The sequence below is a fragment of the Chlorocebus sabaeus genome, chromosome 3 (genome assembly GCF_047675955.1).
Source record: "Chlorocebus sabaeus isolate Y175 chromosome 3, mChlSab1.0.hap1, whole genome shotgun sequence".
Classification (NCBI taxonomy): domain Eukaryota; kingdom Metazoa; phylum Chordata; class Mammalia; order Primates; family Cercopithecidae; genus Chlorocebus; species Chlorocebus sabaeus.
Window position 1 is genome coordinate 7368638 of NC_132906.1, and position 13122 is coordinate 7381759.

The following is a 13122-nucleotide window of genomic DNA, read 5'->3' on the forward strand; positions in this document are numbered from 1 at the left end:
GAAACTCAACCTGTAGCCACTCTCTCCTCACTGGAAGATGGTTGGGTAGGGCTGAAAGTTCCAGACTTGTAATCAGGGCTCGGTCTTTCTGGTGACCAGCTCCCATCTAGGTACCTAACAAAAGTCACCTCATTAGAACAAAAGATACTCCTATCACCCTGGAAATTCCAAGGGATTTAGGAAGTCTGTGTTAAGAACTGAGGTCAAAGACCAAAAATTTGAACCAAAGATGCTCCCAGCACCAAGTATTTGAACAAAGATTCTCCTAGCACCTATCATTTAGGAAACAAGTTTTTCTAGGAGCTCTATGCCAGGAACTATAGATGAAGACAAAAGAAATATGTGTTTTTTTCACAGTGTGACAGACATACAATTATTTAGTCTTTATTATCATTTTGTGTAGCAGTTTATTACGGACAATTTTAAACTTTGGTAAAAGTAGAGAGGATAGTGTCATCCCTGTCACCCAGCTTCAACAATGATTGATATTTTCCCAGTCTTACGTTGTCTGTCCTTCTATTTTAGTTCTATTTTGCTGAAATATTTTAAACATATCCTGGACATTAATTACCATGACTTTACATTATTTCATGGTAGTTGTTCAGTAGATTTACTTAATCATTCTTCTGTTGTTAGACATGTCGACCTACAAGGAAGAAGCTAAGGCAAAATTAATATAAATAGAGAGTCAGCCAGGCACAGTGGCCCTGTAATCCCAATACTTAAAGAGGCCGAGATGAGAGGATCACTTGAGGGCAGGAGTTCGAGACCAGCCTGAGGATCATAACAAAATCTCATCTCTACAAAAACAGAAGAAAAGTAGAGAGTTTATTTGGGCCAAACTTGAGGATTGCAACCCAGGAGCACAGACTCAAGTTGCCCCGAATATATCCTCTAATATGATTAGCTGTAGTGGATTTTTAAAGGTAGAATAGGGGGACAGGGAGTGAAAGTGTAGGAATTCTCATTGGCTTACAGAAATTAACATTGATTCAGCTATACATTGTTAAGCTATAGGGTGATGGTTACAGTGTCCAATGTGGCATTATTAGGTTAATTTATAGCTACTTTTGGCAATAGCAGGGAGTTTCAAGAGATGAGCACGTAGCTCAAAGTGGGGAGTAGGCTGTGACTGCTGTCTCATTTTAATACCTCTCTGGGCCTGATATTAAAAGGGTTTACATTCTTCAAATAATAAATAGTTCTTTGTTTTTTCCCATTTCACATTGTTTCTAATTCCTTGTTAAAGATGAACTTTTTTATATATAAATATTTAGGTGTTTCTGATGATATTCTTCAGCCATATCCTGAAGTTGTAATCACTAAAAGATATGAACCATTAAAATAAACTTTTTATAATTGTAAATGCAGTACATTTTCATTATGGATGTTTTGGGAAATAAATTTAAAAAAGAAGAAAATAAAAATTACCTCATTGTTTTCCAAAGAGACCCAACATCCCTTCTATCCACATTTTTGTAGTTTGCTTCTTACTGGGGTTGAAGGGGGTTTCTCAATGACTGCCTGGAGAAGAGCAAGCCTACTTGCAGCCCATCTTATTGTTAAACTGGCAGATCAGAAAATAGCTGCATGCTAAGTACTTATTAGGAAGTAACATCTAAGACACAGTGTCCTGTTGATTGCCCTAATAGTTTTAGAGTCCTTCAGTATCGTCCTACCCTAAACTCTAAAAAGAACTGTCAGTATTCCTGAATTCCATCCTATTGCTACCTCTGCAGAATTTTTTACCCCTGAATTTTGAGTTAGTGTGAGTCTGCTGGTTTGTTTCAAAAGATGTGTTGTGAGAAACCGTCTTGAGAAAATTGCTTATGTTTACCATCCAGTAGTTCACAGGAGAAATTGTTGTCCTTTTACTGAGTTGAAGAAAGAAAATTTGATGAGGAAACTGGAAATGCAGGTGGTAGAAACTTAATCATAAGTGTCTGGGGGCTATTTGGTGATTCATAGAAAATAAATTATTTCTGTGGGAAGTAATTAGCTTGAGCACTGTTTAACAGATTTCTAGAGCCAAGCCAATTTTATTTGATCCTGCCTTTTATAAACTGGTAAATAAAAATAAGTGTGACAGATTTGAGACTTTACAACTTATTTAGGAACACAGAAGTGAAATCAATGTTTCATCCTCTGAAATAATTTTAAATACTTGAATTTTCCTTCTCTTTCAGTTCCAGGAATGGATGGAGGTGCTTTAACTGATACAAGCCTCACAGATTCCTATTTTAGCACCAGCTTTATTGGAGTCAATGGATTTGGAAGCCCTGTAGAAACAAAATATCCCCTGATGCAGGTATCCTCAGTATAAATTCCTGTTGCACTATGCAGTTTATTCTAGGACCAGGGGACATATAGAGTCTTCATTTACTCCTACATTTATTGAGTGGGAAGTGAGATTTTAGGAGCAGTGAGATGGGTGAGATGTAGTTAAACTATCTCCCATGGGGTTGGAGTTAATGAGAGCTTTTGTAAGTGGGGGTTTGGTAGGGTTAGGGGCAAGAGTGACGGGAGTATGTAGAGAGGGTAGTTAGAGACTAATTTCACTTGTGTGTTTTGTTTGTTTGTTAGTTAAACTTGGTAGTGATAGCAATTTTGTTTTGTTTTGTTTTGAGACGGAGTCTTGCTCTGTCACCCAGGTTGGAGTGCAGTGGCACAATCTCAGCTCTGCAAGCTCCACCTCCCGAGTTCACGCCATTCTTCAGCCTCAGCCTCCCGAGTAGCTGGGACTACAGGTGCCTGCCACCACGCCCGGCTAATTTTTTTGTATTTTTAGTAGAGACGGGGTTTCACCGTGTTAGGCAGGATGGTCTTGAACTCCTGACCTTATGATCTGCCCACCTCAGCCTCTCAAAGTGCTGGGATTATAGGCGTGAGCCACCACGCCTGGTTGATAGCAATTTTAAAATTATGTTTTGAGCAGATTATACATGTATTATGAAAGTTAAGTTACAAAAGGGCCTCCCTTCCATCGTTACTCATCACTTTTCCAGTTAACCTTCCTAGAGGTAGCTACCATTACCGGTTACAAGTTTCCTGTGTATCCTCTCAGGAATACTCTTTGCATTATAGAAGCATAGTGCTAGTTTTATTTTGTTTAATGCTTAAAATGTTAAATTTAAAGTCATAGTACTTGGGGCATTTTACATTAAAAATGTCTGAATTTTTTTTGACCCCACTTTGTTGTTTTTGGCTCTTTTTTCCCCTTTGTTTATCATATGACTGCACGCAATGCTTAGGAGATTTGTTTTTAGATTAGTTTTTGTTGATTAGTATTGCACAATTTTGTAGAATTGGAATAAAATTGGCAAGTATTCTAGTGTTTTTAATTGGAAAACTGCCATAATAGTAAAGGCAACGTATTGTCCTTTTTAGTTTCTGTGATGTACCACTGGATGGTTTTCTCCAGTATTACAATATGATATTTGAACACATTTCTCTCTCTCTCTCTCTCTCTCGCTCTCTCTCTCGCTCTCTCTCTTGCTCTCTCTCTCTCGCTCGCTCGCTCACTGTGTCACCCAGGCTGAAGTGCAGTGGTGCGATCATGGCCCACTGCAGCTTCAACCTTCTAGGCACAAGTGATACTCCTCTCTTGCCTCAGCCTCCTGAGTAGCTAGGACTTACGGGTGTGTGCCACCATGCCCGGCTAATAAAAATAATTTTAGCAGAGATGAGGTCTGTGTTGCCCAGGCTAGTCTCAGACTCCTGGTCTCAAGTGATCCTCCTGCTGTGGCCTCCCAAAGGAGGTGTTACAGGTTGGGATTACAGGCATGAGCCACCACTCCTGGCCTAGTGTTTATACTTCAAGCTGAACTGATTTTAAGGGTCTGTATGAAACCAATGCTTTTTTGAATTATTTTAACTTTTATTTATTTCTTGTAGCTATGCACTCTAAAGGTTGTTTATAAACAAACATGCACAGCCATATATAGAGATGGTTATGTTTTATGAACAATGTAACTAGTTTATTGTATAGTTGTATCTTCTTTTGACTGCCCGTGAGCCACAATTTCAGGTACTTTTTAATATATATTTTTGTATTAAAATTACCTCAGGAACTTAGCTTTTTTCTTCTGTTTTAAAATTATGCAGACATTAAATAAGAAGTTGAGCAAACAGATTCAGGACTCTAGAATTAAAGCCAGAGCTAGAAATTCCTAACTTATAATTTTTAAGGCATCGAGTTAGATGTTGTATATGAGACAAGGGTTTGTGGGCATGGGATGAAGGGCCTTGCAAGATGGAGAGACCATGCAGGCTATGGAGTGAGTCCAGAAAGCATAGAACGTGTTTAGAGAACAGAAAATATCCTACTTTTATAAGCTGTGTAAGGTGTATGAATGATAGTACAAATTGAGAAAGGACATTAGAGCATTTACTGGTTTTATTCATAGTCAGCGTGTACCCTCCTCAGTGGATATTGGAATTTATGTTTTACAGACAAGGAAACTTAATTATGTGTTTTGCCCAGGCTAGTAAGTTATGGAAGCACAATTCAAAATACGTCTGTAGCTTTGGCTTTAAATACCTGGGTAGTGAGTAAAATTTTCATTTCATGTGGCGGTTTTTACATAGTTGTAATCCAAGCGGTAACATTTATAGGAAGATTAGATTATCAGTAATGTGAACAGTATATTGGAGGGGAAGAAGCAAAGAGAGCCAGTGTTAATTGGTTGGATACTTTTATTTCTGTATTCCTCAGTGGTGTTATAAATACATATTTTGTTTTTCAGAGAATGACTAATAGTAGCAGCTCCCCAAGCCTTCTAAACGACAGTGCCAAGCCATATTCAGGCCATGGTAAGACCTGTTCCCTTTTGCTTGTGTGTGTCTGTGTATATATTTCTTACTCTAAAAGTAATATACAACCATTGTAGAAATGTTGAAAATTGTAAACGGGTATAAAGAAGAAAATAAAAATTATTATCTTCCCACTCAGATCTAACTATTGAGATTTAGATCTCAAGCCAGGCGTGGTGGCTCACGCCTGTAATCCCAGCACTTTGGGAGGCTCAGGTGGGAGGATTGACTGAGCCCAGGAGTTTGAAACCGACCTGGGCAATATAACAAGACCATGTCTCTATTATTAAAGAACAGTCAGTGTGTAAGTTGTATAAAAAAATTTTGTCAAGCTATTTTGTTAACATCTTGCCCTTTGCACTATTAGTTATTTAATATTAAATTCATGTTAATTTTAATGAAGGTGAGTCTGAAAAACCAGGAAGAAGAAGGCAGAGAAATGAAGCAGCAGTCTATTTGTACTACATTGTGAAGAGATTTAAGGTTCCTTTACATAAGGGCATTTGATATATTTTTTAGGATTTAGCAGAACATGTAATGAGATTAATAAATAAAAAATTAAAGCTCAGAAATGAAGATAAATATTTCAGTATATCTCATGCATGCTTTTTCGGAGACTCTTCTCATTTGTAAAGTGAGAAATAATTAAGATATATAGTTTTGTTTGTAACTTCTTTCTGCAGAGTAGTGGAATTTTGAACCTACAAAATCTTTGGATTTCATGTTTGTGTTTTGAAAAATTTATTATTTCTGTCTTTAACTACTTAATATTTTACTTTATCTTTTTAGTAATATCAAATATCTGGTGATAGACTTTAAAATATGGAATAGTTTGTAGAGTAGCTGGTTTTAAAGCCTTGCTGATGTGTTGAAATCCAAGACAGGATCTCTCCGAGTCTGTGGTTGACACTGCCCCACCCGCCCCACCCTCCTTTTTATCCTTCCCAAGATTTGGTCTCAAGATTGTAAACCTTTATTTATAGAGGAGGGTGGGGGCAGTCAACTTACTGCCTTCATGAACACACACAATAGTATGGTTAAGAGGTTTTTTTCTCTATTTGATTTTTCTTTTGGTTCTATACAAATAGATCTATCCTGATCCATATAGCTTTTGAATATTTGAGCAAATTAGTTCACCAGTTTGTGTTTCATTTGCTCAGAAAATATTTGAACATAACTGTGTGTTAGGTACTAAGTTTAATTATTGTGTCATTTGATTTTTATTATATAGGCATTGTCCAGTTAAACAGTTACTAGATTTGTGGGTTACCCGAGTTTTATGTGTGGAAACTTACGTAACTTACCTTTCAGATCCTCTAACTTCACCTGCTTCATCCTTGTTTAATGACTTTGGTGCCCTCAACATCTCTCAGAGACGAAAGGTAGGTGAAATTGAAACTTGAATTAAACTAAATGGAATTTAGAAGTGATGTTGGCATTGCTACCTATGTAGTGTCAATGTTTTCGTAAGTGGAGGGAGAGCTTTTTATGGGCTTTAGTGTTTTTCCTGCGTTTTTTAAAATCCTTTTTCTTTATCTTTTTATATGTGGAAATTTATTTGATCTCTGCATGGAATAGAGATTTTGTGTGAAGGGATGAAATCATGCTTATTTTTGTTCATTTTATTTATCTCAATGTATTCTGTTTTTAAGATAACATCTAATTTAATGTTATAGTTGCTGTTAATGTGACCCATTGTAAGCATATTCATCATGTTTAAACTTTATTTTTTGATGGCTTTATCTAAATTTCAAAGATTCTTCCCTAATTTACTCCTCATTACAAGGCAAACTTAAAATTTTCAACTTTTCATAATTGGCCCAACAGTTTAAAAAGTTGAAAATCTCTTCACATTAGAAATTTAATTTTATTTGGAATTTAGATTGATAGACCATGTATGGATTTTTGAAGTATTTTATAAGGACTGATGTTGTGACAAGCTGAATAATTTGATGCCTTTGAGTCTTAATGAGAATCTTGTTAATACTAATAATCATCTAGAGAAGATAGTCTTTTTTGGTTAGGACCAGTTAAAGATGTTAAACAGGTTGTAAATCTTGGTGGAAGTTATTATAAAGTTATAGCATTGTTTCCTAAGTAATGGAAGAAAGATGCAAAATTTAGTGAGAGTAATAAATATAAAATTAACTAAAGCTCAGAAATGAAGATAAAATATGTCAATATGTCTCATGAATATTAAATTTTAGAATAGCTGATATGAACTTAAGATACTTTTAAGAAGGATCTGATCAGCAGATAGTATAAAATGAAATAAATTCAAGAAGGTGGCAGTGATGGCTTCACGGTGTATAGTTATCCCCAAACTCATTGAATTGAATACATTAAATATGTATAGCGTTTTACATGTCAATCAGACCTCAATAAAGTAGTTTTAAAAATTCAGAAAGACTAGATTTTCTTAAGACAAAAAAAAGTTATGAGGACCGATATAAATTATATTAAAACCTCATGTATCTAATGTTATTTCCATTTTGAGGCAGATGAGAATGATAAGGTAATTACAAAATGCTTTTTAGCAACTAGAATTGATAGACTGAAATCTGTGGGTTTAATTTAATGGATTTCCTTATAGGCTCTTATCATGGATAAATTTACTCCTGCTTTACATACTTTTCTTATAAACTGGAATATTTGGTTTCTAAATCCATATGTTAGAAGTAATAGTAGAGTTGGGTAGAAACAGACCCAGGACAATAAACAAAGCCTAACAATGTGGAAGCAAGCAGTAAAATGCTGAAAAGCAAACACAACCTGGAAATCAAGTTATCTAGAGCTTTTTACGGGAAAACAAAGTTTTAAAATTTTCTTAGGTATTTCCCTAATGACTTTTTCTCATTTAAAAAATAATAATCAGTTAACTTGACTGGGCAAGGTGGCTCAGGCCTATAATCCCAACACTTTGGGAGGCCAAGGCAGGGGAGACCTGCATGAGCCCAGGAGTTAGAGATCAGTATGTATAACATACCAAGACCCCATCTCTAATAAAAATAAAAAAAATCAGTTAGGTGTGGTAGTACACACCTGTAGTGCCAGCTGAGGTGGGAGAGTTGTTTGAGCCTGGGCGGTTGAGGCTGCAGTGAGCCAAGATCATGCCACTGCGCTCCAGCCTGGACAACAGAGTGAAGACCCTGTCTCAGACCAAAAAAAAAAAAAAAAAATCAGTTAATAACTGGCATCTCAGATGTATGAGTAGAAAGTGAAACTAGAATGACAAATTAATATTTAAAAGTATTTCTAATATAAGAGGTTAGTGGGATGTGTCTTAAAGTGGAAATACACGATTTAGAGCTCCTGACATTTACTTTTGAGAAAATAATGAAAATTATTAGAAATTGAGAATATATAATACCTATTCTTTTTATAATTTATTATAAAATAATAAAATGTTACTAGAAATTTGAAAATAATAAAATGTTACTAGAAATGTGACCTACATATTTGGAGAGACTTTAGAATATATCCAATGGAAACAGACTAATATAAAAAAATGAGCACTCTACTGTGGTATTTGAGGCCCTGGATCTCCCGTTTTGTGACCTTTGGCCAACTTTCTAGGCTGGAATCATCCCATCTGTGAAATGCAGAGCATGACCTTATCATTACCATAGTTGCTGTGGTGTCATTCATCTCTAAAACTTAATGTGTGTCTAAATTGAAAGCATCCACATGTCCCTTTCTACCTAGAAATTTGTGGTTCATATATTCATATAGCTTGAAGGACCATATTTTTCTTGCCATTTATGTTTAAAATGATGTGTAATCTAGGGACACAGAGTTTTTCCAGTAGTGAGCAATATAGTTAGAATCTATGTGAGTACAGGTTGCATATATTTTAAAATTGTTAATGGTTAAGTTGAGAAGGTTTCAAATCTCAAAATCTCTTTACATTAGAAATACTCTTGGCATAGGAGTATGGCATATTACCCATAGTGAATTAACGAAGTAATTTTAGTAGAAGTAACTCAAAATTATATGAATATCACAACTCCAAATTTATCTCAGCAGGCTAGCATGATTACTTAGTGATACTTTGTTTGATAATGATACAGGAGAACAGATTGTTAGACTGTGCTTACCACTATATCATAGCTAGTGAGGTAAATTATTTTCTGAAAATCTCAGTTGGGCTAATCTCTGAACCAGATACGCTAACTTTTGCCTGTGGGATTATATGATTTACTTGGGTCAGATTAGTCAGGTATTTTTATAGTAGGCAGTTTTACTGTATGCTATGTGGACAAATTGAAAATGAAGGACTGAATTTTTTTTCTTCTGTAAAATCTAATTGGAGATGTAATACATGAACCTATAAGAGAACATTTACTCAGCAGCATATTAATTAGTGCCAATTTAAATATTTGGTGATCACTAGGTAGCAAAGAATTCTCTAGATCCTGAAGAATTTCTGGAGAAAAGATGTTTTGAATTGGTTTTTTTGTGGATGAGGAATGTATAGAGGCAAAGATACCTAGGCAAAAGGTATGCTTGCTTACAAGTGATAGAGGCAGGAGCTTTAGTAAACTCTTAATTCTTCTCCATTCTGAGAATCATAGATAAGCTAAGAAAATATGACTGAGGGCCTTAGTATCTTTAGGAACTTCAAGGAAAATGTGGGATGTGAAAAATAGTACAGTCTGTTACGGTGGCTCATGCCTATAATCCCAGCACTTTGGGAGGCTGAGACTCGAGGATCACTTGAGGTCAGGAGTTCAAGACTAGCCTGGACAATGTAGTGAGACCTGGTCTTTACTAAAAACCAAAAACATTAGCCAGGAGTGGTGGTGAACGCCTGTAGTTGCAGCTACTCGGGAGGCTGAGAGGTAGGAGGATGACTTGAGCCCAGGAGGTGGAGGCTGCAGTGAGCCATAATCACTCCGGTGCACTCCAGCCTATGTGAGAGCAAAACCCTGTCTCAAAAACGACAACAACAACAACAAAAACGGTACAGAAGGGTCACAGCCATATATCTGGGCTGTGTAACTGTTGTTAACTATATGAGAAACTTGTGTGGTGAGAATGTACGCCTTTGGGCAGTACTACTCATAATGTGTCATGGGACCAGGGCTAGTCTAGAGACTTGTCTGTTAGGAGATAAACACTGAAAATAAATGTCTAGATACTTCTGTAAAAATTTGATAATACCATGACATTCAATTATGGAATCGTTTTTCTAGTGATTTATCTTTATTTTACAAAATTATAGGACCATGATGTATAGGAGGTTTTTAAAAAAGTAATCTTTTTTGATGTTTGAGAAGCACTGATTTTCTTTTATTTGCCACATTAGGAATGCCTAATTTTATAGATAGAAAAAGTAATCATTATTTGAGTTTTGTTAAATGTACGAGTTAATATACAAGAGATTATTACATGAGTAAACCTTAATAGCAAGATAGATGAAATTAAATTTGACCACTGTTATGAGAAGGAGTAGTTTTGTGAGTCACTGTGAATCACAGATGTGATCTAGACAAGCATTAAAATTTCCGATGAGAAATTATTCGGGAACAAAGTATCTTTACAACAGAGTTAGATGTTGGAATACAGATATTCATAAATGAAGTGGTTCAGTGCTGTGATATCTTGCTGATGATTCTTGCTAAGACAGAAGTTTTTATGTAGGGCAACCATGTATGATTGAGGCAAATCCTAGGCAAAATGAGAAATCTTTCAAATTTGTGTCTAGCTTTCTCCTTTTATATCTTTTTTCTCCTTTTATATCTTGGCTTTCTCCTTTTATATCTTTCTGGGCTATTTATTGCCCTTCTTCACCTTCTTTTTTTATTCACCCTGTCACATTTTATTCAGCTTCCCCCTACTTCTTCCATTTATTAAAGCAAAAAATGGTCTGATACCCATCATTTGTATTTCTTTGGTTTACTTTAGTATATTGTTTCAGTCAATATGCAGTTTTACCTGGATATTTGTATTATATTTCTAATACTGAGAGAACAGATTGTCACTCTGTAAATTTTTTTAAGTTTTAACATCAAGTTAAATTCTTTGGGGTTAGGAGGCAAAGACTTTTGAAGTATCGTGTTTATTTCTTCTGTTCTTGCTTTTAAAGCTTTTTGTTAGGACTAGGGAAGTGGTACCAAAGGGACTTGGCTGGTTCATCTGCTGATAGCTTATTTGTGAGGAGATGTGAGGTTGTTAGAGGTACAGTTCTGGATTATTCTACTTGAGAGAAAAATTCACCAGCAGTACTTTTCTCTGCTTTTTTCTTTGTTGGAACCTAGATTGGGTCTCCCTTTTGTGCTGTTCTTTATCTTAAGAGCACCCATCTCTCTTAGAAAACTTACTGATGATAAATATTTTATATTTTCTGATTAACTTGACATTTAAAAGTTTTCTTACAGCATTTGTATTCTAAAGTCTTTCTTTGAAAGATAATTTTTACATTATTTCTACTCTGGGCAATAAAATATGGAATAACAAAGACTAGAGCATATTTACGGTAGAGTTCTTTTATGGAGCAAGATAAAGTAAATTTGGAGAAATTAATATGAGTATAGCATAGATAATTTGGAATGTAAATCTTTTCTTAATCCTGCTGATGGTTAGGCTAGGCCTTTTTGGCATATTAAATCAAGTATTTATGTCAGAAAAAAAAGAAAAGGAGAAAATGGAGAAGACATTGAAAGACAACAAAATTTTAAAAGAGATTACAATCTAAATTTAATCTGTAAAACGATTGTTTTTAGGTTCTTTATGTATGTTCTCAAAGAAATAATGCCTTACTTGGTATGTAGATTTCCAGTAAGCCACATCAGTATCTTTTACCCATTGAGTATTATTCAGTATTGTTTCTGGAAAATTGTGGCGAGAATTCCAAATTAATGTCCTCACAACTGTTATGCTCTGAAGTCACTAAACATTCATTCACCTCCGCTTGTCAAGATGGAGGAGGGAATGTGTGCCATCTCGGCCTAAGCCAGGTTTAGGTGAACTTGTAGGCTTCGAGATAGATATGTTTTCCTGTGGAAACTGACACAATTATTGGAGTCCAAGTTCGGGGTGTGGGTAAGACACCCATGCGTGGTTCCTGTTTATAGCTTACTCAGAGCCTCTTGGAGGATTTTAATTTCTCAAAGAACAAACAGCAGGAATGGTAATAACACGGCAGTATTGAGTAGTGGTTAAGGCTTCAGGGTTTGGAGTTAGATGTGAGGCAGTCAGGATTGAATTTGTATTGCTTCACTGATTATCTTTGTGTCTTCAACATAGAAAACCTTTTTGTTTCTTCATTTGCAAGATGAGAATGTGGTACCTACTATGTAAGGTTGTTTTGAGGACTAAATGGGATGTGTTACCTGGCACAGAAGTGGTGACTATTATTGGTAGTAGCTAATAAATAGTGTTGGTCAAATTTCGAACTTTTCTTGGAAATTGTTAACTGTTGTGAAATAAGTATCCCTGGCTACTCACTCTGGATCAGGCTGTATTACAATTGTCCTCTGGAAGTGTGGCTCTATAGCTGCTCTGAGGATGTCTACCTTTTCTTTGAGATGTTCAGGCCCTCTCCTCCCCCAGTATTAATTTTTTGCCATCTTCCTCACAGAAACTTCTTCCTGTTAGCTTCTCAAACATGTCCTCCAGATTATGTGAAAATCCATCGGGGGTTTCTTGCAATGTAATTGCAGACAGATAGAAACTTGATTTTATTTATATGCATGATGATTTTCTGTATTTGTTCTAGATAATATGGTAAACCTAAATAATTATTTCATAAATTAAATGTTTTATATTTATCATATCATCTAGTTCTTTGGGAGAGATTGTTTTTTTCTGTTTTGGGAAATGGAAGTTTGAGAGATCAAGTAATTTTCATAGAGTAATATAAATTACATAGGGCAATATGAGAAGGGTAAGTTGACTGAGTTTACTACAGGGTGAAAAATAGTCCACTGGTAATATAGAGAGGAGGAGATAAAACATCATTTAACCTTATGCCTGCTTCTTTTCCCTCTTAAGTGATTTTTTTCAGTGTAAATTTCTGTCAAAATGATTTCTGGGGCAAGAATAGACAATTTAATTTTTTATAATTGACAGACAACTTTTCAGAAATGCGCACAAATTATATTCCAACTAATAGGGGCTGGTTTTTCTATAGTCTTGAAAACACTGGGCTATAAAAATCTTTAATATTTTTGTAATTTCACAGGCAAAAAACCTCGTTTAAATTTGATGGTGTTGTAGACTTCTCTTTTATGTTTATTGGTCATTGGTGTTATTTTATGTCCTTTGCTCATTTCTTATTGGGCTGTTTTTTAAATTTATTCTAAGAGC

General features: G+C 35.4%; 1 protein-coding gene across 4 annotated transcripts in view; it reads left to right on the forward strand.

Moving 5' to 3' along the window:
* Window positions 1-13122, forward strand: part of PAN3 (poly(A) specific ribonuclease subunit PAN3) — a 157124-nt gene that overhangs the window by 31811 nt on the left and 112191 nt on the right. For 3 of the 4 annotated variants that reach the window (XM_008021813.3, XM_008021814.3, XM_008021815.3), the window contains exons 2-4: window positions 2187-2308; window positions 4746-4812; window positions 6124-6194. In XM_008021813.3, coding sequence (XP_008020004.3) covers window positions 2187-2308; window positions 4746-4812; window positions 6124-6194 — 260 coding nt within the window. The remainder of the gene's footprint in view (window positions 1-2186; window positions 2309-4745; window positions 4813-6123; window positions 6195-13122) is intronic. The other variant, XM_073013094.1, reaches the window with a different exon arrangement.